The sequence below is a fragment of the Camelus ferus genome, chromosome 3 (genome assembly GCF_009834535.1).
Source record: "Camelus ferus isolate YT-003-E chromosome 3, BCGSAC_Cfer_1.0, whole genome shotgun sequence".
In the NCBI taxonomy this organism is placed as follows: Eukaryota; Metazoa; Chordata; class Mammalia; order Artiodactyla; family Camelidae; genus Camelus; species Camelus ferus.
In genome coordinates this window covers 4497768-4523351 of record NC_045698.1, presented here as the reverse complement: position 1 = coordinate 4523351, position 25584 = coordinate 4497768, and the positions used below count along the sequence as shown (strand labels likewise).

At 47.8% G+C, this 25584-nt stretch overlaps 1 protein-coding gene across 2 annotated transcripts; it reads left to right on the top strand.

Moving 5' to 3' along the window:
- Nucleotides 1-42: 42 nt before the first annotated feature.
- NSUN2 (NOP2/Sun RNA methyltransferase 2) lies at nt 43-25535 on the top strand. Of its 2 annotated transcripts, none has more exons than XM_032469801.1 (19): nt 43-395; nt 502-659; nt 1821-1925; nt 6631-6736; nt 9438-9509; nt 10266-10350; nt 11488-11680; nt 13516-13590; nt 14670-14800; nt 17686-17759; nt 18331-18461; nt 18781-18877; nt 19680-19858; nt 20160-20291; nt 21047-21182; nt 21905-21985; nt 22285-22423; nt 23414-23453; nt 24599-25535. In XM_032469801.1, the coding sequence occupies exons 1-19, from the start codon at nt 285-287 to the stop codon at nt 24879-24881; spliced, it is 2328 nt and encodes a 775-aa protein (XP_032325692.1). In that variant the 5' UTR covers nt 43-284; the 3' UTR covers nt 24882-25535. The 2 variants fall into 2 exon arrangements, with proteins under 2 accessions (XP_032325692.1, XP_006195327.3); XM_006195265.3 differs by having other exon boundaries at nt 20199-20291; nt 24599-24881.
- The last annotated feature ends 49 nt before the right edge of the window (nt 25536-25584 follow it).

Below are 25584 nucleotides of genomic sequence, written 5' to 3'. Positions count from 1 at the left end.
CTGCCTGAGCCCGCGCGGGAAACCCGGGCGCTCGGCGTGCAGGCGCCTTTCGGCCTGCTCTCTGGAGCCCCTTTCCCACTCACGGCTGTCAGCGGTTCCTCTCGCTGGTTTCTTTCCGGGAGCACGGGTCGCGGGGCTTTCGGCTTGTTTCTTGAAGGTTACTGCGGATCCGAGTGAGGCGCAGGCGCAGACCCGCGGGGTCCTCAAGCTGCAGCCCGGAAGTGCTCGCGCGGCCGACGGTGGCGGGTCGGTGTGTGAGGGCGGCGTGCGCGGCCGCGTGGGCCATGGGGCGGCGGTCGCGGGGCCGGCGGCTCCAGCAGCAGCAGCAGCAGCAGCAGCAGCGGCCCGGGGGTGCGGAGGACAGCGCCGAGGGCGGCGGGAAGCGCAATGACGCGGTAGGGGCCAGGGTGAGGGCGGGCCAGGGCGCTGCGTGGGCCTCCCCGACCCCGAGGCCTACGGCGCGGCTCCAGCGTCTGAGTAGACGTCCCTCTCCTTCCTCAGGGCTGGGAAGGCGGCTACCCCGAGATCATCAAGGAGAACAAGCTGTTCGAGCACTACTATCAGGAGCTCAAGATCGTGCCCGAAGGCGAGTGGGACCAGTTCATGGCAGCGCTCAGGGAGCCTCTCCCGGCCACTTTAAGAATTACTGGTTACAAAAGGTAGGGGGCCGTGCCTTGAGTGTTAACTCTAAAGTTGGGGTTAGGATGCGCATGGTTAAAAACGAGAATGTTTTCCCCAAGAAGTGTTACAGTGCTGGAGAACCTCTGTATGTCAGCGGTGTGGATTCTAGAGTCTGGAAGCACTGAGAGGGAGCACAGGGTCCAACGGAATAGGTCAGGGAGGTACTGCAAGTTTGGAGGCCAGAATAAGAAACGAAAATGTAATCTGAAAGGTGACACCTGAGGATTTGTGAGTTGAAGGTGCTCAGCCTTTGGAGCACGTGAAAATTTGTAACATTACAAGCCTGCTTAAAAACTTCTGGTGTTCTCTCCTTAAAAATGTTTTTGTACTCATGTAACTGGGCAAGTGGGCTTGTTGTCTGCTTCCCAAGGGAAAGGCCAAATACCAATACTGTTTTGCAGAAAGAAAGAGGCTTTTCTTTTGCAGGGCAACCAAGCAAGGAGGCAGGAGGCAATGCCCAGATCTGTCTTCTCATCAGCTGTTGAGTGGGGTACTTATCAGGGAAGTAGATAGTAAGAGGTGGAGTGGGCTCTGAAATGATGGGTGGGAAGTAAAGGTAAGTTTCAGGAGTTCTCTGTTCAGGCATGGCTGTCCTTCAGGTCTCTTCATGGGTTACATGTGCAAATTCGGGATGGAGAGTTCTGTCTGGTACATGCAGTGTATTTTCAGTCTGTGACATCTGTGAAGTTTACTTTGGGTTATTTCAGTCCCTTAAATGCAAAGGGGCCATTAACATATTGTTTCCACATCTGTGGTTCCCCTGGGCTTCTGCAGAGCAAGCTTTGGGGGTCTTGGTTAGTCACTTTGTTTCTGCCTTCTGGGTCTTGAATGTGTAAGTTACAGTGTATGCTTTCAGTTATGTCTTCTAAAAATGACCTGCAAGTAAAAATGACGCTTGGAATGGTCAGGAGGGAAGAAATGCAGTAGGACAGTATTTAGCTTATCACCTTTTAGTGATCGAAAAAGGAAGGTTGTTTAAGCTGTGAGCGAATAGAGTAAAAGAGCAGAGATTGAAGAATGTTTTCTCTGCACACAGAGATGGTTTTAGTTTTAAAATGCTTAAAAATTTAAATTTACAAAAAAATAAAATATTAAATTAGCTTTTCAGGTTGATTTAAAACTTGCTTCTTTTTAAATAGCCATGCAAAAGAGATTCTCCATTGCTTAAAGAACAAGTATTTCAAGGAATTGGAGGACCTGGAAGTAGATGGTCAGAAAGTTGAAGTTCCACAGCCCCTGAGTTGGTGAGTATAACAAGGCTTCATCCTTCTCGATATTTCTGTGGGATTTTAATTTTGGCACTTGAATATATTTCTTGGTAATGTGTTTAACATTGACATGAAAGGACCTAAATATACTTTCCAGACATTCTCTTGTTCTTTTTTCCCAGTGATTTTTATTGCTGTTACTTCACTCTGGGGTGCAAGTTTTCATATGTGATTTGCAGCACTCTATGTAAAGTCTTGGGTTCAGTTAATTTTTCCAAGTCAATCCAGCCTCTTTCCTTCCTGGATGTTACCATTTCCACCATTTCCATTTAAACCCCGTGTCTTCACATCGGAACTGCTGGAGATTTAATGTTTTGTTGCAGGGCCTGGCAGTAAGGCCGTAAGGGTCCTGGGGTGGGAAACAGAGTGCAGCCAGCATTGAATTTACGAATCACTTGGTTTATTGCACGCCCCCACCCAATACAGCAGAGGTTAGTCCCAGAAATAGGAAAAGGAAAGGAAGTGACGAGCCATTCTGAAGAGGCATCTGGGAAGGAGACGTCTTGGCATAAGTGCTGATCCCCTGTCCTGTACTGGGTCTGGAGGCAGGTGTGAGTGGGAAGCCTGCTCCAACAGTGCCTCCAGCAGCATCTGTCTATCTGGAGCAGCTCCTTGGCCTCCCAGGATCAGGTCTTGTGACTGAGCCTTCAAGCCTTGCCTCAGTGTCTTAGAGTCCATCAGTGAGTGTAATTGGTTACACCCGGGGGTCTTTTTTCTATCAGTTGCCCCTTCTGTTCCAAACGGTCATCACGGCGGTTCACGAACTTCGGCCACTCCATTTCGAACTACTTAACGTAGCCTAAAGTCATTTGAGATGAGTAGGAATCGCTTGATTAAAAATCAGTTCGCAGCCCTTAACCTGGCAAAGAGTCACCAGGGCTGCTTCAGCCAATTCTGTCTACTGTCCCCAGGGCCCGGGCATACTCCTGCCCTCCCGGCTAACCCCCCTTTTTATTTTTTACTGTCCAGTAAGTGTCCCGTGGGTTGCTTGTTTTTCATGGTCCGATTCAGGTCTCAGTTGTGTGAAGGCAGCCTCTTCTGTCTTGTAAAAGGCTTGGCATAGTCAAGCACAAACCAAAGACATGTCAAGCCCTGGGTTAATTTATAAATAGAGAAGTCATTAAAGTAAATTGTTTTAGTTCCACATTTCGGTATATCAACTTTGAGGTATTGAGAGTCCTCACAAAACAACAACAAAGTATTTCAAGTGATTGCTGTAAAAGGTGGATTTAACCAGCATTTCCTGGCAGCTTTGGAGGTTTTGACTATTCAAGTGTTTGATGCTGTGTGTCCTCTTTGGATACCCGTTAGTGATCATAGACCAAGGTCAGGTTCTCATTAATGTGGGTTATAGCTTTGCTTGCTTTTCATTCTTTTGTTGGCTATTTGAATTGCAGTGTCCGTATCAGATGTGTATAGCATACACGTTTTGAATGAATGCTCAAAGGCCAGATGTCCCATTGTAGAATGCATTTCTGGAGAAGGAATAAGTCTGCAGTATTGAGCCGAAAAATTTCATGATGGTTTTTTTTTTTTTTTGGTCAAACATTTTAGCTAGGTTTTAAAAGCTTAATCGTTAGAGCGCAGGAAAATGACTGAGGTGCTAGGCGGCTCCTGGTGGCCACGTGCCGCGTGTCCGCTGTGCTGAGACCGGGGGGAAGGAAGAGACCTTTCCAGCTGCTGTGCTTGCAGCCGTGCCAGGTGAGGCAGCCCTCACGTGGTGAGCCGCTTCCCCCCAGGGTAACCGGGTTATAGGCTGAGCACCTCTCCCAGGCCATGTTTTGCAGATTTGATTGGTGGTGCTGGCACTTGAAGTAGTGATCGTCTGATATTTTCAGAAGTAGGTTTGAGGCTGTCTTGGTGCACATTTCCATTTCTAATACTCTTGCTTCTGTTTGCCGCCTCACACTGTCACCTGAGAACATTTATTCCTTAGACCTTGGGTCCGGAAGGATGGCTTTTCCAGTGAGGGGAGTCTCTGACCATCCTCTGCATCTGAGCAGGGGGAGGAGCTGGAAACATGCCTCCTGTGGGAAGGAGGTGCCTCTCTGGGAGCGTCCCTGTGGAATTTTCTTTTGTGGGTTTCCAACAAATTTGGATATTGGTCTCACTGTTTTTATTCTTCAAATTACAGTTAAACTTTGGTTTATTCATCTCATTTTACAGCTATTTTTCCCTCTTGAGTGAACTTTGGGTCTGGGTACAGAACAGGTCAACTCCCGGACCTCTTGGAAAGGCCCTGCGGGTGTTCGTGGTTGAAGACTGCCGGTGAATCTCTCCAGTGGCCGGTCATTCTCTGCACGTTACTGTTGCTTTAATTTTCTGAACACACAGCTGAAGTGTGGGAGCAACAGATTGTATGATTTGGGTCCCTAATACTCACCTGTTCCCATTATCTGTGACAATCATGTGATGGTTTTATTCTATAAACATTTATTCAGTCAAATTCACTAGTCAAGTGTAGGCTACCCATAAATCAGTGAGCAAGTAAAGCAGAAACTGAAGACCTATAGTGGTTTTCTGTATTGTTCAAAACAGAACTAGGTCACATAATATTCTTTTAAACTTTTGATACCTAGCAGAATATAATACAGGAGAAATATTTTTTGGGAACCATGTTTTCTAGAAGGAATGTTACGTATAGGACTCATAACTTGGGAAGATTTCGTTTTTTTTCTTACTTTCAATAGACTAGGATCTGTAAGAAAACTACCCTAAAGCATGTTTTAAAGGCCTTGTTTTGACAATCAGTTGTTGAGAACATAACCTTACTGTCGTTCTGTTTAAGTTCTTTTTAATTTTCGGATTGAAGATGGTTTGTCATAGATGCTGTATATACTTAGAAAGACTTTTTTCCCATAATTTTTGAGGTTTAAAGGTGACAGTGGTGCTTTTAATTTATTCTTGAAAGACATGACAAGTTTCCAAATAGGATTTTAAAGCTCAAGAGCTAAATTTGAATTATGTAACTATAAACATAGTTTTTTAAAGATTATTTGATGTTTAAACCTGCAGAGATTTTATTAAACATTTGTTAGCTCAAAACTTACTCGTAAAGCTGCATAAGAAATACACTTTTTTATTTTACCTATCAGCCTGTATTTGTATTTAACTGTTTGAAAGTTCTCAGATATTTTTTCAAAAGATTAACAGCTTTCACAATCATAACAACTTACAATAGAATTTTAATCTTATAATAGAAAGTTTACATTTTAGCTCCTAGAAATTCAACCTGTAAGGCATCTATGGAACTGTTGGCTCAAGTTATATCTTAGACTGCTGTCTGTATTTGAAAATGAAAATCGAGGGAGGTGCAGTAAATAATCATAGGTGACATTCAAATTAAGGTGTTGTGCTGGTTTGGGAAGGTAGTGACCCCATGTGTGCTGTCTTTGGTCACAGACAGTCCAAGGTTGCCAGGTATCAGATAAAAGCAGGTGTTTGTCAGCAAAGGTTGCATCTGGACGCCGGGCTCCTCGCAGCCCTGCAGCTGGAGCCATTCACCTTTAGTGAGGCCAAAGCGAGTATTTAAAGTGACACTCTTTAATTGCCTGATAACTGTGATTGCATTTTGATTTTGTAATTTTGAAACAGGTTAAATATTGAAGAGGGAACCAGTTAAAAGCTCTGGGACAGTTGGAGGGTAGCCGTTAGCAGATTCAGCCAGTTTAACCATCATTATTTGGTAGAAAGCACTTTTCAGATGTATCTTGTAACATCATGACAGTCGAGCATGTCTTCACATCTTAAACCTGAGTTTGTTTCTGTCAGTCACTCAAACTTTCAGAGCAGTCAGATGTGTATTTTTCAAACGTTCTGGTTTCATTTTTATGGATGTCCCCTTAGCACGTGGAAACATGGTGACCTTGCATTGTTAAATTGAGCTCACCGTCAAACCTCAGGCTTAACAATAGGGGCAGTGAGATTTGTCACCGAGTGCCATGGGATGCTCGGCGTGGCCCCGTGTGTCCTGTCAGTATGCTGCATGTGCAGGTGGAGCCCAGAGGACAGGTGCAAGCACACATTTCCTAATCAGTGACGTCATCATTTATAAAGTTCAGATAAAGTCACAGAAATGACAGGAGATGCTTTGTGTATAAACAGCAACCTTGGAGCTCAAGTTAGTACATTGATGATTTGCAGGGTTTTTTGGTGTGTAAAATGTTTCAATACGTGGCTGGACTGGTTTGCTTTGGAAATAGTGAAAAATGTAGTAACAGAGATTGCAGGCAGGTGTTTGTCAGACATTCTGACACCTGCCCTATGGCACTGCTTTGATTCTGTGTGATCTGCACTTTAATTCGTCATCTGATGTCTCCTGTTGACCTCTATGCTGGTAGCTTACCACAGTGGAGAGCAGAGGTGTCTCCACTTTTTCATCTGATCTTGAACGTTTATTACTATAATTTCTCAGTCATATCATGTGTTTATGTCTCATATAACCCCCCAGGCTCTGTTTCTGCCCTCCCCACCCCCCAGCAGATACGTGATACAGTCGGAACCCTGCTCCTGTGCCCCAGTGACATCACTCAGTGCTGCTGGCTGCTCGAGAGGGCTGAGGGGGCAGTGGGCAGGACACACTTGAGTGTCTCACTTGGTTTATGACTTGTATAAGCAAAAAGATGTGAAGAGACCACTTTATATGTAGAATCCATAAATGTGTTACTTTGTTTTTGTTCAGGTATCCTGAAGAACTTGCCTGGCACACAAATTTAAGTCGAAAAATCTTGAGAAAGTCTCCGCAATTAGAAAAGTTCCACCAGTTTCTGGTTAGCGAAACTGAGTCTGTGAGTAGATTTCGTTAGATTTGTTGGTTTCCTTGAAGCTTAATTTTATTTTATTTTTTTTATTGAAGTACAGTTGATTTATAATGTGTTAATTTCTGGTGTACAGCATAGTGATTCATTTATGCATATATAATCCCTTTTCATATTCATTTTCATCACAGGCCATTACAAAGTATTAGTTATAGTTTCTTGCGCTATATAGTATGACCCTGTTGTTTTATCTATTTTATGTATATATTAGTGTGTCTCTTCAAACCCCGACCTCCCAGTTTATCCCTGCCCACCCTGGTTTCCTTGAAGCTTTAAATGCACACTAGTGTCATGGTTTCATTTGGATCATACTTGCCACTGGGAGCAATTAGGTAGATAAGGGCATGCAGAGATACACCTGTGAGTGTGTGTGCCCCTCACTTCTGATCATTTGCATAGCTGTTTTTTGTTTGGCTCATCTAATCATGAGATGTCGGGAGGGCGCCATCACAGTTGTCTGTGTGGCTTTTTGTTTCTAGCCAGTCTGGGTTTGGGTGACTGCCGCCCTGAGGTGGGAGCAGTGCTCTGCTGGGTGGGGTCTCACTGAGGAGCCGCTGCTCTTTCCCCCTCACATCCTTCGGTTAGGTGCGCCTGCCGGCTGGCTGCCATTCCTGCAGAAAAAGTAATACATTTTTAGGGCTGTGTTGTTTTATTAAAGTGAGACTTAAACTCATTTTTAACATTTCTGTTTTTTCCTGCTCTTGTCTAATTCCACCTTTGCCAAACAAACAACACCCAATTGTGACAACTTTGGTTCTCACAAAGCCATTATCTGTCTTCACCCCAACTCCTTTGCCATACAAAGTCCTTGATTGCAGTTCAGACACTGAACTTCTCACCTTTAGCATCAAATCTTCCCCAACAAAGTAACTGTCCCCTCACGCGGTACATGATCGAATGAATGCCTGTCAGGTTTGGATGTTGTGAGCTTTGCAGTTTCTTTTCTTGGGGATTCTTAATAGTCTCATATTTAAAATCAGAAGCTCCCCCTTCCTGTTCTCTGATCTCCTTTTCCTAGCCAAGGAAGCCTCTGTGTGTCACCAGGCAGTCTTTAATTTCTTTCCCACTCTGAGCTGCCGTCTTCACCCCAACAGGACTGGTGTGCTCCCCGCCTTCCTTCCCTTGACACAGTAACCAGCTTAGAGACCCTCCCCTCACTCAGGTCTAACGTCTGCTCAGTCCACGGCCGTTTCCGCTTGGTGTGGCTTTCCAGGCTCCTCTGCCCGGTTTTCTGCCTCCACTCCCCTCCCCTCCCCAAGGTAAGGAATAAACGGACCTCAGCACCTCCACGCAGCGGCTCTGTACTTGGGCCCACACAGGAGGGGTTCTCTGGCTCAGCTCTACAACTAGTTGGAGGGTCGGGTAGGGATATGTGAGCTGTCGGAGAACAGTTTAGGTTTGGACTTCAAAAGAGCAGACGGCTTGCAGAGGGCAGGGGCATGCATAGTCGGGCAGCTTGTGCAGAGCCAGGTTGGGGCAGCTCTGAAAGGTGTAGGACACGGGAGTTTAGCATTGGGACGTGTGTTATAGGGAACCTGTCCAGATTTTTGACTGGAGTCAGCAGGATGAGATACTTTCTGGGTTATTGAGACCTGGCTGCAGAGAGCGTTTATGAATGCAGTGACTGACTGCCAGGGTGTCTAGCCAAGGGCCCAACAGCCCCATCCCCCGTTAATGCGTTAATTGAAAACTTGGGTGAAAACAGAAGGCAGGCTTATCAGAATCACAAGTATAACCCAGAGCTTGGAATCAGTGCCTGCCGAGTCCATCACAGTTTAATCGTCACAAAGGTGCTTTGCTGGCCAGAAACCCATGAGGTGAAAATTAACGGGTGTGACTGGAAGGAAGCCTGTGTTTAGGTTCCGATAGCCAATTGCGAAGTATCAGGTGAGTGACGCGGCTTGGATGGCTGTTCAAGTGCAGGAGACCCAGATTGTAATAGAGCTGAAGCCTGGTGGTTCAGGTGGTTTTCACAGCTTTTTTTTTTTTTAAATGTTCAGTCCTAAGGCTGTTAAAATAGAGTTGTGGTTGAGACAAGTGCTGGATTTCACCAAGAAAATTTGTCTGAATCTGAACAGTCGTACATTTTAACAGACCTGCTGACCCTGCAGTGAAGGTGGGGAGGATGGTCGGTTCAGTGCTGCTTGTCCTCCACGAGGAAGGAGAGGAGCAGTGGTTGATGTCTTCATCCTTCTGAGAGGCACTTCTCGGGAACAGGAGGCAGGCATGAGCTGTTCCCGGGAACAGGAGACTACAAATAGAAGTTAGGGCTTCAGCCAGGATGGAAAGCGCCCTGACAGTGACCTTCTGTGCTGGGCCCCTGGGGCTGCTCCCTGCGGTTGAAGGTGTTTCAGTAGCATCGCCTGCCCTTGAGATGCTCATCCAGCTGCTGTACTTTCTTTTACAGAACTTGGTTGTCACACTCGAACTTCTAACATTCTGATGCTAAGTTTTGGTATCCATCATCATCCTTACTTAGCCTTTAGGCAGCAGCCGTTTATCCACAAGTGTACAGATCTGTCTTATTTACTGTTTGTGTGACAGTACTGACTGTTCTGTTCTGTGTATGACTCTGTGGTTTTTTCCTATTGCGTTGGAAATAATGCCCAGTATTGAAATTTTCGCCTTTTTGAATGTCACAGCTGGTTTTTAAAACATTTTCTTTTCTAAGGGAAATATCAGCCGTCAGGAAGCCGTTAGCATGATTCCACCGCTGCTGCTGAACGCTCACCCTCACCATAAGGTACCGTGGATTGAGTAGAAAATCGCAGTGGGTAAGCTGCTGCCAGGGTCTGTGTTTTGTTGAGACCTTTTTTCCTTAATATCATCTTTTTTGCCCCTTTTTGCTTTGGGTATAATGGAGAGTGATACATATTTAATTTAAGTTCCTTTTGCAATTTTTGCAACTCAGATAGCTGTTCAAGTTTATTCATTTGTTTACCTACTACCCAGATTGTCCTCAGTGTTCCTGATTGACTAAGTCAGGTTGAAAATCACATGTATGGAGAGCAGTGCTCTGGGTTCTTTCGACTAATGAGTTCGCTTTATTACGCGCACATCCCTGTGAGAGAAGATGCTGCCACCGTCCCCATTTTTCCAGATGGGGTGAAGGTGGCAGAGGAAAGTGGAGGGAACTGGCCTCGGGTGCCGAGCTCGTCGTCCGAGGCTGAGCTGAGACGTGAGCCCAGCCAGCTCTGCGCCTTGGTGTTATGTGACCGTGCTGCTCGCGTTTGCTGTCTGTGCTCATCCTGGGTTTCCTGTGTTCACTTAATCGGCCATTAAGGGCCATTGTCTTCCTGTCCCCTATGGAGTCCCCTATCTGTCCTTCTGTGGTTTGGGGGCATTATATATCATGAGAGCCCTGTAAGGTAAGTATAACGTGCTCTAAATTCATTGTATGAAGAAATGTATTTAAGTCTTCAAATAGAAATGAAAAAATAATGTTAAGTTGTTATAAATTTAAAAGAAAAACATCAACCATCTTCTCGCTTTTCAACAGATTTTAGACATGTGCGCAGCGCCTGGATCAAAGACCGCGCAGTTAATCGAAATGCTGCACGCTGACATGCGCGTCCCTTTCCCAGGTACACGCGGCGCTGGTGGTTTGCGGGTGGGCCTGCTGGGGCTTTCTGGTGGGTTGTAGACAAGGAAACGGGCATAACATGGCCTGGCGCCTCCTGTGTCAAGCAGGCGGGTTTTCGGTCTCTGAAGGTAGAGCTGGACGCTGTGCGCCCCGTCACTCGTACTCGGGCCACGCGTCACTGTGGGGAGGGGGCCTTTGTTGTAGTGACGTGGGGCCTCAGGCCTGAGCTTGCAGGACAGCATGTGAGGTTGCGAAGTGCTCAGGGAACGGCAGCTGACAGTGCCGCTGATGCTCCTCTAGGGATCCTTGTAAGGAGCGTAGCTGTTCGTGGCGGCGTTAGTCTTCTAATGCTTCAGTCTACCCTTGTCCCCTCCTGCTGCCTTTTTTTCTGGCCAGCTGCTCTAGTTCTGCTTTAATGCTTATTGGCTGTGTTTTTTCAAAAGTCCTCTTTACTGTGGTAAATCTTTCCTAAAAAGTTTTCTGTATTCTTCCCTACTTTTAAGTGCTTTCTCCAGAATTGGTAGAAGAGAGCTTCGTCCTATTATTAATATTTTATGTTTCATATTGTTTGAAAAGTCCTATTGATCAAAACATTATTAGGCATGTTTGTCATCTGCCTTTTTACTGGTGGTGACGGAGGCGGTGCTCAGCAAACCTGCCAGCAGTGCCCTTAGCCCGGGTGCTGACCCGCCCCCCACCCCCAGCAGGCTGACGCGGGGCCTCGCGGAGCCTCGGCCCCGCCCCGTGGGTCTGATGCACGGAGTCTAGGACAGAGCCCAGCACACATGCACTGTTGTAATCATTTGTCACTGATGCGGTTGTCTTCCACATCTTTCTCTCTTCACCCTCCTTTTTACTTATTACTAGTAATAGAAAAGTCATTTTTGGCACAATAATTGGTACAAAGCGAATAATTGTTGAACAGATGAATTCTGAAGTTTTGAAATTTTAAGTGGCTGTAAGATTCACGCCGAGCCACCTGGCTCCTTCTGGACTGCTTCTGTAGTTATAGTAAATCTTAAGCTCGGTCTTAGGTTTGGTGGGTTGCCCTTCTCACCTGCTGACCTAGGTTAGGTACTTCAGGGAGTTGTTCCGCTCACACTGCCTTTCACCTGACACCACGGTGTTCTGCTCCCAGAGGGGTTCGTCATCGCCAACGACGTGGACAATAAGCGCTGCTACCTGCTGGTGCATCAGGCCAAGCGGCTGAGCAGTCCCTGCATCATGGTGGTCAACCACGACGCGTCCTGCATCCCCAGGCTCCAGATGGATGTGAACGGGAGGAAGGAGATTCTCTTCTACGACCGCATCCTGTGTGACGTCCCTTGCAGGTACGGCTACGAGGCCAGAAACCCCCAAATCCACTCGAGAGCCAATCAGGTATAGTCTAAAATGAAGCTACACGTGAACAGAACACTCAGGTAATTGCATGTATGAATCTTGGGGCAACTGACTTGAAGAGAGAGATATTGTGAGCCTAAATCAGAAGACAGACACTGGGCTTCAGTGATAAACTGGACAGCTGACAACACAGAACAAAGAGATCGGAAAGAGGTGGTTTTGATAGTCTTAGAAGAGAGAGAAAGAAAACACCTGAGGGGAGGTAGCATCGTACGCTCTGGTCAGGGGCGTCTTGGTGTTGGTGCTGCCAGTGACCTGCTCGTCCCGGGGAGTGTAATCGTCGGACTTGCAGTGAGGATGGACGGCGCTTGGCCATGACTCATACGTGATCACGTTGGGTTCTGATGGTCGGTCTCATGCTATTTGGCACAGTGCAGTTCAGGAGGTCAGACCTTGGGAAAACTCATGTGTATTTGTACACATACCTTTTGTTAAATTTTTCATACTAATTTTGGATGTTTATAGCTTAACTATGAAAGAATTTCATGGCATAGCTGAATAGCTGAATTTTTCCAAAAGAAAAGAAGAATGTTAAAGACGTCTGTGAAGTTCCTGGAGGCAGTGGCGTAGGCGGGGATGTCGCAGTGTTTGATACTTTCTGAACACACGACTTTGTCGAGACGGTAGCACAGGAGCTGCCACAGGACTTGGTTACATGAACCAGGGTTTAAATCTGACCCATCGTTATTAAATCCCATCTTATTTAAACAAGGGGCAGGTTTACTGCTGGTGGCAGAGCTCAGTTTGAAAGTCGTAGCTGGCAGCGCTGAGTGTGACCACGTGTCGATTGCCTGGGAGAACTCCCCATTACAGAAAAATCAGATGAAGTCATGAGCTACGTTCTGTTCTTTTGAGATTGCAGTTTTTTCACTTTCCTTTGGATCAGATAATTTCCCACTACTATATTCTGTTGATCAGAAATATATTGTGAGAATGACATGACCTCATGAGCTCTGAGTTGTGAGGTGAAGAAATTCCTCAAATTATGGTAGAGTTCCAGCCACCACCACACAAGCAGGACAAGCAGGGGTGCCGTTTGAAAGCCCTCATGTCTCATAGGGCAGTTCGTCCTGCAGGCCCTTCAGCTTCAGGACATGTGGCTAGAAATCAAGGAAAATTGACTTTTACAGAGAAAGGCAGCAGACACAGGAATTATGCCAAAAAATCTCAGTAGATAAAATCAGACATGGACAGAACAATTAATTGATCAACTCTGTGTTATAATGTATATGGACATAATCACCCCTTTAAATAAAAACAGAAATTTAAGAATGTTTAACTGTGATATATACAAATATCTTGGTAAAGAAATTAAATTGGCTTAATTGAATTTGCTGTGGAAGTCCCTTGTAAGTTTATCATCATTCATGTAATTCTGATTAAAACGCTGCTGTTGGTTAGCTGAGTTTCTAAGTAGCAGGATCAAATGCTTTGTATGTATTCGTGGTTCTTGTCCTGGGTCTGTAGGTTTGTTTTGCTAGTATTTCAAATAGAAGCAAGTTACTCTCTCAAGTGTTGAGTGAGGTTTCCTTCTCAAATCTTTATTTCCTTACTGAATTGAAATCAAAGTATAATTAGGAAGTTTAACGTATATTAGAGTGGCTCCAAAACAGAAATAGAAAGTTTATTGTCGTTTGTGAGAAGTTAGGTTGTTTTCTTTACTAATAGCACCTGTTTTGTGGGTTAGCTGGAATATGACATATTTGTTGAGCGCTAATTGTCTGCCTGTGCCGAGTTTTAAGTTCTTAAATATCTTTCTTTTCAGTGGAGATGGCACTATGAGGAAAAACATTGATGTTTGGAAAAAGTGGACCACCTTAAATAGCTTGCAGCTACACGGGTGAGTGCGGCCGCATGCCTGGCAGCGCTGTCGGGCTGAGAGGTGGCGAAGGTTGAAGGTGGTTACCTGAGCACCCAGAACTCCAGCTGCCCGACCGCGAGCCACAGAGTCAGTGGCCACCTTTGTGAGGGTTTGCTTATTTGTCAGTTGTTTCTAAAACCTTTCAAGAGTAGTAAATTGAAGACTGTACATTTTAGGTACACATTTATTGAAAACACCTTTTATAAAAATTTCCTGTAACATTTCAAATATGCTTTCCATGAAATGATCATTTCTTACTAATATTTCTCCACTTCATGTTTAATTATTTTGTGTTAAATTATTTTGCTCAACATTTTGATCTCCTAGAAATATTTTTTGGTTGTCTTTACAGAAAATTTGTTTAAAGGGAAAAGAAAATCTTATACCTCAAAGATAATTCCTGTGATGCCTCTAGTGTGCTGCTGTGTTTTGTGGGTGCAGGGATTTTTAAAGTACCTGCTTTGAATGTACTGTCTGTAGAGCTGTGTTCTTTTTTCTCATTTACCATTAAAATTATACAAATTCAGGGCAGGGTGATGTAACGTGTACTAATGAATATTCACCATAAATAACTCTAGGAGGAAATTTTGTTTCTCTGTTAAAAACTTAACTACTGTTTTCAAGAAACAGAGGCATTTAGGATAGAATTACTACAGGATACAAACTATTCATAGAAAAAAAATCAAATATTTTATAAGTATGGAGGCCTTTTAAATAGTGGAATTGAGCCAGTATATTGAGTTCCTTGTTAATGAGCTTTACGCTTTGCTTGTTGACGTGTTGGGAATGGTTAACAGAGTAGTAACAGTGTTTATATAAATAGATGCTTTTTTAAAATTAAGGTGGAACATCTTGTATAGGTTTATTCTAACTTGTTTAGAACCCTAAAGTTTTGCTTGGTTTTTTCTTTTTTTTTAACATGGGACTTGTTTTGTCTGGAGTATTTTATATCTTAAGTCTGTCATAGGATTTGTGATAAACACATGCTGTGATAGGTGCCCGTAACGTACGTGCCATGTGGATGTGCTCGGTCTCGGTAACCTCGTGTCTGACCTTAGCTTGCAGCTGCGGATCGCGACCCGGGGCGCGGAGCAGCTGGTGGAGGGCGGTAGGATGGTGTACTCCACGTGTTCACTGAACCCCATCGAAGATGAGGCGGTCATAGCATCCTTACTGGAGAAGAGTGAAGGTCGGTGTGTGACGGGTGTTTTAATAAGAGCTTGTGCTTCTCAGAGGCTTTATTCAAGAGTAGTAAACTGAATACTGTGTACATTTTAGGGACACATTTGTTGAAAATGCCTTTTAAATTGCTCTAATGTATTTTCCTGTAGACCTCTTCCATATTTGCATATATGATTAGCCTATAAACCCTAAAATGAGGTATCCCTGATTTAAAACATGTATATAATGTATTTGTTGTATTTCATGAATTACAAGGTTTGCCCTTTTTACTTCTCTAAGCTTGAAAGACTGTAGCAGATCCTCATTGCACTGTTTTTTTTTCCCTAAATTTGATGGTAAAATGCACATAACTTTAAATTTACCATCTTAACAATTTTTAAATACACAGTTAAGCGGTGTTAAGTACATTCATATTGTTGTGTAGGCAATTTCCAGAGCTCTTCATCTTGCAGAACCGCAATTCTGGACCCGTTGAACAACTCCCCAGTATCCCCTCCGCACCGCTGTGTTCTGTCTCTGAGTTTGACCACTCTAGGGGTCTCGCACGAGTGGAAGCATGCAGTGTGTGTCTTTTTGTGACTGACTAGCGCATTTCATTTAGGATAACGTCCTCGAGGTTTATCCGTATTATGTCATGTATCAGAATGTCCTTCCTTTCTATATCATGTATATCATGTATCGTATATCATGTATCATATATCATATATCATGTATCAGAACGTCCTTCCTTTCTAAAGAAGGCTGGAAGTACTCCACTGTCTGTACAGAACGTGGTTTCTTTATCCGTTCATCTATCGAGGGACAGTTGGGTTGCTCCCGCATTTTAGCTGTTGTGAGCAACTCTGCTGTGAACGTGCACAGATGACTCCTTGAGTCCCTGCCCTCAGGGACTTTCAGGGGTATACACAAGTGGAATTGTTGCATCCTTTGGCATATCTGTGTTGTCTTTTTGAGGGCCCACCTTCCTGTTTTCCACAGCAGCTGCACCATTTACATTCCCACCAACAGTGCACAGGAGTTCCAGTTTCTCCACACCAGCGCTGGTTTTCTGTTTGTTTGTTTGGTAGTAGCCATCCTAGTGGGTGTGAGTTCTTATCACACTGTCTGTACTGAGGGACCAGATTGTATGAAATGTTCTGAAACAGCAGTTTTCACGTTTTGATGTTCAGTATTATTTCTCCTTTTGTTTTCACTGAAATTAACCTTTTCTATCAAATTCGTCTTAAAGCAAATAATGGGAAATTTCAAACTAACTACGTTTCCAGCATAGAATGCTACAAAGTTTTCTACTTATGTGTGAAGCAAGTTGAAACGTAACAGTTGAAACACGTGTGCATTTCCTGGGGCGGCACCCACGACCATCTGGGCTTCCAGGGGGGTTCTCCTCGCGGCTGACCGAGCTGTGCTGTGTCGTCAGCCCTCTGACTGTTAGCACTGGTGGGATCCTTTAGACCTGAGTTTAATGTGTTGTTGGTTTTGCTGTACTTACACAGACATGATTTCTGAATCACGTGTTTTGGATGGTCATAATCTCCACGTCTTTGCTGGCACTTTATTCCTGAAGGCACGTGAGGGAGACTGTGGGTGGTGTCATTTCACAGTGAACGTAACCCCGAGTGTCCTGCTCTTTGATTATTTTCTTACCGGGCAGGTGGCTTTCCCGTCTTGAGTGTTGCTCTCACCGCTGTCTCTCTGCACGTGGTTGTTCAGACCGCACTGTAGATGCCTCAGCTCTCCTCTGTCAGAGGCATCGTGCGTGGACACGGCTTCATCGGAGAGTAGGCCTTTGCTGGGCCTTGTCCTCTGGGTTGTGGGGATTTTGACTGGAGGGAATGTGGTCCTCCCCTGGAAGTCCTCGGGCGGAGCCGGGAAAGGGTGGCCAATACACAGCCTGCGGAGGCTGGGCCAGCGCCAGCCGCTCCTGGCCCGCGTGTGCCGCAGGGAGGCACCGCCGAGCCGGGCGGTGCTGCGGAGGAGACCAGCTTCTGGACACTTGGGCTGCTGCTTAGTGCTGCGTGTAAAGCCAGACTGTTTGGGTGTAATAGTGGCGGTCAGGGGAGTGTCTGTCGAGGGTGTCTCGCCGTGGGGCCTCCACCTTGGGGATTCTTGCGCTTTGCTTTCATGATCGCCTGCATTTTTCACAGCTTGCTTGGAGCTTTGTCGAATTTCCCTCCTCCCGAGGCTGTCGGCTCTGTCCGCGGCTGTGGATGGTCGTTCATCTGAGAGATTTCCTGCAGTGGTCCCAGCTTACAGCTTCTTGTAATAGTTCTAGTGTGGACCAGTGTTTTTAAAACAGGACTATTGTCCTGATGGGCAGTCCTGATAGAAAGCTAACTTGGGCCTAAAACTGAATGTTTAAAAATGTCTACAGTTGACTTTAAATGTTGCTTTTTGCTTCTGGGATGTTGGACATAAAGGCACGAAGACACAAACCATCTCACGGGTGTGTGTCTGGAAACCAAGGGGGGCCGAGCTCTGGGGGCCCTCGCCCTGCGTCGTGGACAGGCTGCCCTTGCTGTGGAGCCTCTCTGGGGTGCTTGGGGGGGCTGTGCAGCCCCTCACTTCACCAGCTTTACTCCGCCGTGCTGTCATTTATGGGCCATGACGCTCACTTGTTCTAAGTGTGCAGTTGGGTGAGCGCTGGTGACTTCGCTGCGTCGCCGTGTGTCCCTCCCCACGGCCCTGTCTTAGAGCATTTCCATCCCCTCAGGAAGCTCCCGTGCACACGTGCAGTCACTCCCTGTCCGCCTTGCCCTGGGAACCGCGGGTCTGCCCTCTGTCTGACGGGCCTGCCCTCCCCGGACGCTTCCTGTAAACAGAATCCTGCCGTTCGTGGTCTTCTGTAGCCGGGCTCTTGTGCTGGGCGTGATGTGAGGTTCTTTTTGATGCCAGGTGCTTTGGAGCTCGCGGATGTGTCCTCTGAACTTCCGGGACTGAAGTGGATGCCTGGACTCTCACAGTGGAAGGTAACCTTTCTGTGAGGACCCTGGCTCAGAAGAGCGGGTCAGCTGAAGTAGACTTGTTAGAATTGTGGAAGTTTTAAAGCGTCCACATTTGGGTAACTTGAGTGAATAGTACATTGGGTTATATGGCTTAGAATCAACTTCAAAATTCTGTTGAATGGCAAATTAGCAAGATTGTATAAATATTTTTGTCTGGCAGTGGAAAAGTTTTCCTGTCTTCATTCTGCAGGTAGAAGCAGCTTTGTTTATTCTCATCCCATAAGTATAGCTTTGCTTTTTTTCCTTTTATTTGGCTGGGATTCAAGCTTTGTTTCCAATATGAAACCAGTCACTTTTCTGTTGAAACCAGGAAAAATCCGAGGCTTGTTTTGAAAAAGAAAAAACCCACGCGGACAATGAAAGCACTGTGCTGCTGGAAGGACTGCCTCGCTTTTGCCCCTGCAGACAGCGTGCTGGGCTTCGGAGGGGGATGGGAGCGGCCCCTCACCACGCGGGAGAGCGTCTCCACCGCCGCGCTGGCGCTCCCTCTCATCGGGCAGTGCTGGAATTCAGCATCCACCCTCTCGTTCTGCAGGTGATGACGAAAGATGGGCAGTGGTTTGCAGAGTGGGATGATGTCCCTCGCGGCAGGCATACCCAGATTCGGCCTACCATGTTCCCCCCCAGGGACCCCGAAAAGTTACAGGCGATGCACCTGGAGCACTGGTGAGTTGTGGGGGCAGGCAGTGGGGCCCCTGGCATTCCTGCATGGCCTGGCTGTGCCCATGGCCGACCCAATAGGTGAGCTTTCCAGCAGGGGAGATTTCTCCAGCCTGTTAACTGCTGGCATCAAACATTTGTAAACAGTGAAAGTGCTTTGAACCTAAATGGTGATACGTAGAATAGAGCACCACATTCACTTTTCACAGATTACACGTTGGCCATGCTGTGAGTGAGGGTTGCATGACTCTTTACAGCGAAAGATTGTGTTTTGGATCAGGTAAAAAGGGTAAATAGTGATTCTTGGTTTTTGTGTTGTTTTCAGTCTTAGGATATTACCCCATCATCAAAACACTGGAGGGTTCTTCGTGGCAGTGTTAATGAAAAAGTGTTCGATGCCTTGGAATAAACGTCCCCCAAAGGTAAATGTCTTCCAGAACAACTGAGCGCACCATTCGGTCTTTTCATGCATTTGTGGCAAAAGCTGGCAGAGGTCAGGTCGAGAATGTGTGTGTGGGATGAGGGGTTCATTTAAATTTTGAGTTTTCCAAAAACCAACCATTTCTTACGAGGGAGAAACAAGTGGAAAAAGCAGTTTGGGAAGTGTATTCTTCCTACATTTCAAGTCCAGTTCTTGAATAAAAATGTAAAGACTGCTCTGCTGCTCAGAATCAGAACGGCGCCCCCACCTCCGCCAGCCGGCGCCTGTGCTCTGCTTCCTTCCCTGTGGCCGTGGGGGGAGTGACAGGCTGTCCAGGCCTGGCTGAAGGGGACACAGACCTGGCCTGACCTGGCATAACAAGCCTCAGTGGCTCCTGGATCGCGGGGAGGGAGGCCACAAAGCAGAGTGATCGAGCCTGAGTCTTGACACAGTTGCCGCCAGCGTGCTGCCCTCCGCTGTAACCTGCCGGGGGACCTTGCACGCTCTGCCGTCGGCACCCACGGCCGGCCCGCAGTCGGTCTGCAGGTCTGTCCTGCTTCCTGGTTCGTGCCTGAAAGTGAGGACAAATAATGCTTAACCTTTGGAGAAGCAAGCAAAACTAGACTCAGTGCCCATGAATTCTGCTTATACTGGCAAACAGATTTAAAATACTTGCTTTAAAAAAGTCCTGGTGTCTCTCTTTTACACATAAAATGCTGCCATCACTCGGGTGGAGTTTGTGAGCTGCCGTCAGGGTGGGGCGGGTCGCAGTCTGAGTGTAAACGAGCTTGTCTCCGTCACAGCCACAGGGCGAGTCTGCAGACCCCAGGGCCCCCCTGCAGCCAAGCCCCTCAGACCCCACAGTGGGGAGCACCTCCGACCCCTCGGAGCTGGAGGGTAAAACTGGAACTAGTGACACAGAAATGACTGAAAGAACTGGGAATTTGGAGAATAATGGAAGTAAGAAAGATGGCGTGTGTGGGTAAGAAACGGTTGTGTCCCAATCCTGGTGTCCTCGTGTCCGCCTAGCACCTGTAGATTATGTTGGACCCCAGAGCGCCCCTGTGGTGCCTTGGCTGGGGCGGGCCTGGGTGAGAGCGTCCTTGCCGCGTAGGATGCGGTTCGGTGCCTGTGAACCTGCATCGTGGATGCTGCTGGCTGTCGTCTGGAGGGCAGAGACTTGACACCCACCCTCTACAGAGCCTGCATGCCTGGAACCTGGGGCTGCACAGAGCCGGGCGGGAAGGAGGGACGTGCTGCTGGAATTTAACATTATTACTCAGATTGCAGGTTGATTTATGTCATCCCCACTCCCTCCTCAGTCCTCCTCCATCTAAGAAAATGAAGTTATTTGGATTCAAAGAAGATCCATTTGTATTTATTCCTGAAGACGACCCATTGTTTCCACCCATCCAGTAAGGATTAATTCAACCTTTTAAATTCTTCATTTAGATACGTTTACTGTAGAGTTCCACGTGCACACGTGGTCACATTTAACCATAGTCTTTAATTTAGCTCCTTCTGAAGTGCGTGTTAGAGCTGGGTGGAACTTCGGAAGGTGTTTGCTGAGCCCTTCCTTTTCAGGTGCCCGGTAACCAGAGAAGGAAGACCACCCAGAGGGAAAGGTGGGGAGGATGGGGCGCTCTGGGCCGTGAGCCCCAGTGTGGCCCACTCAGTTGAGCTTCAGGATCGGGGGCCGGGCTCCCCACCTCGCTTCCGACTCAGGGGGTCTGGGTGGGATTTCCAGGTGGAATAGGGGAGAGGTGCTCAGGATGGCGTGTCAGGTTCATCCCTTGCTTGTTAAATTCAGTGTCTGTTCCCCAGAGTGGTCGCTTCCGTTGTCCTGTGGATAACTGGTACTTGCCTGCATTTGTAAAAATCTCTCCTAAAACGTCTCTGGAGGAGGTGGGTGTCCTCAGCTGTGTCATCAGAGCAGCAGTTGAGGGGGAAGCCACACCTGTTAACGCAGACCCCAGACCTAGCTGTACTCAGATGGAACTCCTGGAGGTTTTGGGTGGAGTGGGTGAAGTCAGAAGTCCATGTCCAGCGAGCGGAGCTCCAGCGCCCTTTAAGCCACACTGAGTTTGAGAAATGAGTTCTTTTTGGGGAGAGTGGGATGCTAGAGACAGTGATTGAACTGGTCTCTCATAAACAGCTGTCTTCTTTACAGGAAATTTTATGCTTTGGATCCTTCGTTCCCAAAGATGAATTTGTTAACACGAACCACAGAAGGGAAGAAACGGCAGCTCTACATGGTGTCCAAGGAGCTCAGAAATGTGCTGCTGAACAACAGTGAGCGGATGAAGGTACCACGGGCGATGGGAGGTCAGGGGCATGCGCGCTGCTGTCGCCTGCTTGGGTTCGGTTGGGAGGAGCCGGTCCTGGTGCAGGTCTCTGCGTCGGTGATGGGCAGAGGGGATCCGGCTGCCCGGCTGTGTCCTCTGCCCCACTGTGCTCGCTCCAGCTGTGTCGGGGGACTGGGGGATCTGCCTCCTGCTCCTGTGGCCACTTGGTTTTATTTGTCCTTTCCATTTTCTGTAGATTTCTTTCCACTTTCAGGCCCCGATTTTCATTTGCTTTACTGTTCTTCCAGCTCATTTACCCCCTTGCCTTTCTGTTCGCCCAGAGCATCTCCGTGTGGTCTGGAGGTCAGAAGTATCACCGGGACAATACTGAGACACTAGGTGCCTCTTTGTCGTCCTCTCTTGGCTGCCACTGGGGGTCCCAGGGTGACAGCATCCTTGCTCCTGCGGGCCCGTGGCGTGTGTGTTACGTGGTCTTTCTCTGCTTTCCTGGCTTTAATGTCTGTTGCGCTAACTGCTAGTCAGTGTAAGCCGCATAAACCGGGACCAGGAGGCCCCCTAGTTTAGTCAGATGGCTCTTCGGGTATTTTCCACTTTTTCTTTCCTTTTTTCTTTTTTTCAGCAGCTGCTTGTAGCTCTGTCTCCTCACAGTAGAAGGGAGTGTTTTAACCAATTATCCTGGCTTTCAGTTGTGTGTGTGTTTCATCTGAGATTTTCCCATCCAGGTTATTAACACCGGGATTAAAGTCTGGTGTCGCAATAACAGTGGGGAGGAGTTTGACTGTGCTTTCCGGTTGGCACAGGAGGTAATGGCGAGCCAGCGGGACAGCAGCAGCCACGGGGGCGTACATGGGTGTTTCTGAGCTGGCCCAGCAGGTCCGGGCCGCCTGGAGCTGGGCTGGCTTCTTCCAGCTGGGGCACTCTGCCACCGAGCTCTCCCGCTGGGTTCCTGCTGGGGTTGGGGAGGGGTGTGTTTGCTCACAGATACCACGTGTATCCCCGGTGCCCCGCCTGCCATGGGGTGGGGAGGGCAGGGCTCGCTTCCTGCTGGATGAGGGGTGGTTGCTACTGTGCATAATGGTGACCTCTCTCTTTATCCCTACAGGGAATATATACATTGTATCCATTTATTAATTCAAGAATCATCACTGTATCGATAGAAGATGTTAAAATTCTGTTAACCCAGGAGAATCCATTTTTTAGAAAACTCAGCAGTGAGACATACAGCCAAGCCAAGGACATGGGTAAGCAGTGCGGTAGACCTGTAACCTGTCCTCGCACACACCGTGCACACGGGGCGTTCCTGCTTGGTGGATCTCTCAGTTTTACATTTCAGTACAGTGAGGCTTGCTTTTTACCAGCTGTCAATTTTCAGAGGTATTTGTGGAGGTAGAACTGATACCTCTGTATCCTGAAGGTCAGGGGCATCCCTGGGGTTGCTCTGCTCCCCCCAGTGAGACCCCATGGCCGTTGGTGCGGGTGTGGGTCCCAGCCACACAGGCGTCCTTGCTGTTCTGTCCCATCAGCTGCCACCTCGAGTCACTCTGGTCACGTTTCCGCCTAAGAACAGAAATAACCCCACCGAGGCTTCCAATTCTGCTTGTCTTCTCAGTGTTTATTTTTTTATAACTTGTTCAGTGTTTTTGGCTCAATTTGGTGAAAACCGCACACATCAGTTCCTGAAGTTGTGTACTCTTGAGTCCTGTGCCTGCAGCTGGCACCCGGAGCGGACCGCACGGGCCGGCATGGGCTGCCTCCCTCGGCGGGGCCGCGGCCGCTGCGCCGGCCTGTCCAGGAGAAGGAGCTGCCTGTCCTTGCTCTCTTCTTTCAGTTAACCCCACATTTATTTAGGTGATGGCAACATAGTTTTTGACAGTTTTCCTGTGTTGTTCCATGCTGTTTCTGGGAGTTGGAGAAATTATTTATTTCATCTTGAATTTTGAGAATTAACCAGCAGTTAATGCCCACCTGCCTGTGTCTGAGAGACTTGCTGAGTAGCTTCACCCAGCTCCCTAATGGTCTGACTCGAGCCTACGCACGTCTCCACTGCTCCTTTTGGGGCTGGGCCTGCCGATGGCGTCGTGGTTTTAGAAAGAAAGGCCTCTTTTCTCTGTCGAGACCCCCGAGACCAAGAGCAGGGATTATTGTTCTCTGGGCTCATAAACGTGTGCAGCAGAGCCCCCCCCCCCCACCTCCCCGAGGGCTTGGCTGATGCGCCCCTGCTTCTCTTGCAGCCAAAGGCAGCGTCGTCCTGAAGTACGAGCCGGACCCCACGTGAGTGAGCTGCTCCTGCTCGCGGAGCCACCGCGTTCTCGTCGGGGTGCAGGGGGTGGCCTCAGGCTCAGATGGGGCCGTGGGGATCTCAGACCAGGAGAAGTCTTATTTACCACGGGATGCAGTGCACAGTCCTACTCCCTGGGCCTCAGAAAGCGAATTCTAACTTCTGCCTCAAACAGAGTGAGTGTAAGGATAGACCAGCGAAGAGAGGTTGAGTTCCTCGAGCCCTGCCGGTGGTGGCAGCCACCAGGTGACCGCTGTTCTGGGCTGCCCCTCCCTGGGGAGCATGTCCTGCACGGTCAGCACTTGCCAGGAATGGGACAGCGAGCGCAGGTGGTGCCCAGAGCGCCCCAGCCAGGCAGAGGCAGAGGCAGGATTTGCACCCGACCCGGGTTTTACATTTAACAGCCGCCTCTTTGTCAAATAAAACAGTTTCCCAAGGAGGAAGTGAAACGAGTCAGGGCTGGAGGGGGATTTGGCAGCTTCTCTGGAAGATACTTGAGCTGAACCTGAGGGGCGAGGAGGAAGCTGAGAAGCAGTCTGAGTGGGGCTGTGCGCAGGAGGGCAGGTCCATCCAGGCAGCCTGCCCATCTGCGGGGCGCGTGACCTCGGCCTCGCGGTCTCCAGCTGCCTTCGGCTGCCGTGCAGAGAGCAGCTCGTGTGGGGGTGGGGCTGAGAGTAAGACAGCAGGTGAGTTTTAAAATGACAGTACTTGTGGGGCTCACATAGAAAACTGCAGACTATTTTTTAAGATGTGGATTCTCTTTTCCACATTCACGAGTTTCTGCTAGTTGAAGTACAAGAGAAAAGGCAGCTTTAGGAATTTATAGAGAGGTCTTCAAATTTGAGAAGATGGAAGTATTTGGAAATTCAGACATTGAAAGGGTTTGAAAGCTGCCAATTTGAGTGTTATTCCACAGTCAGCTTTTAGAAGGAGAAACTGGCCAGCCTGAGGGTGTGGATAATATTCAGGGACATGAGGAAGGAAAGAGGTTCCTTTGAGAAAACCCGCCATAGGGTCGAAGGGCTAAAATGCCTTCCCCGTGGAGGTTGGGGCTGTTTTTTGGAGTGGGTATGTATTACAGCTCTTTAGGGCCAGTTCCGAGGACTGTGAATGCTACGCAGAGCCGTTCTCCTTGCAGGAAACCAGACACGCTCCGGTGCCCCATCGTGTTATGCGGATGGCGGGGAAAGGCCTCAATTCGAACTTTTGTGCCCAAGAATGAGCGGCTTCACTATCTCAGGATGATGGGGCTGGAGGTGTCGGCAGAAAAGAAGAAAGACGGGGCTGCTCAGATGGACGAGAGCACAGCCAGCCCTGTGCCCCCGGATGGCGAGGCCGCTGCTGAACCAGGAGCAGAGCAGCCCGCCAGCCCTGGCGCCAGCACAAGCAGTGACCCAGCGGGGGCTGGCCCGCCCCGGTGAGGGGGCCGGGGCCTCCCCTTGGGGTCTGAGACCAAACCCAGGGCCGCTTCTGACCCGGAAGGCACGTGTCTGGGAAGACCGGGGGCTGGTGGGTGAAGGGGCCGTGAGCGATCCCGGGACTCCTTCCGTGCAGGCCTTCCGGAGAGGGGCTTTACCAGCTTGTTAGAAGTTGCTCGTGTTACTTGGTTTCTCTGGCAAAGTTGGGCCCACTGTGCCCGTTGCTGGGAATAGACTTTCATCTTTAAAGTCTTACTCCGCCAAGAAACAGAACTGCCCTTACAGAAGGGTTCAGGCCCCTGTTCTGCCTGCATTGGTCTAAAGGCTCACTATTTCTTCTAAGGATTCTTTATAGAGAGAATGTATAACTCCTCACGAATTGATAGAAAACTGTACTATCAGCTTTAATACCTTACATTAGTTGCACGTTAGTGCAACAGTAATCCTCAGTGGGGTGGATATCTGAGGTCTCAGATGACTTCCGTGCCTTTGTAATAAAGGGTAAAATAAACTTTTTCAGAGTAAGAGCTGTATCATGAATTGTGATACTAATTATGAGGGTTTTATGGGCTTTTATTGGAGTGCTCTGCTATTTTATTTTTTACATGGGGTTTGGGATCCTTGGAAAGTTGAAATAAAATTAGTGAGAGCGCGTTATGTGCACGACTCCTGTTTTATTCTTTGTAAGTCAGAAGGAGTAAACTTA

Excerpts from the sequence above, each read along its gene's own strand:
- NSUN2 (XM_032469801.1), top strand. The coding sequence starts at position 285 with ATGGGGCGGCGGTCGCGGGGCCGGCGGCTCCAGCAGCAGCAGCAGCAG. Across the intron at positions 396-501 it reads GCGGGAAGCGCAATGACGCG|GGCTGGGAAGGCGGCTACCC; the intron begins GTAGGGGCCAGG and ends CTCCTTCCTCAG. Across the intron at positions 10,351-11,487 it reads CATGCGCGTCCCTTTCCCAG|AGGGGTTCGTCATCGCCAAC; the intron begins GTACACGCGGCG and ends TTCTGCTCCCAG.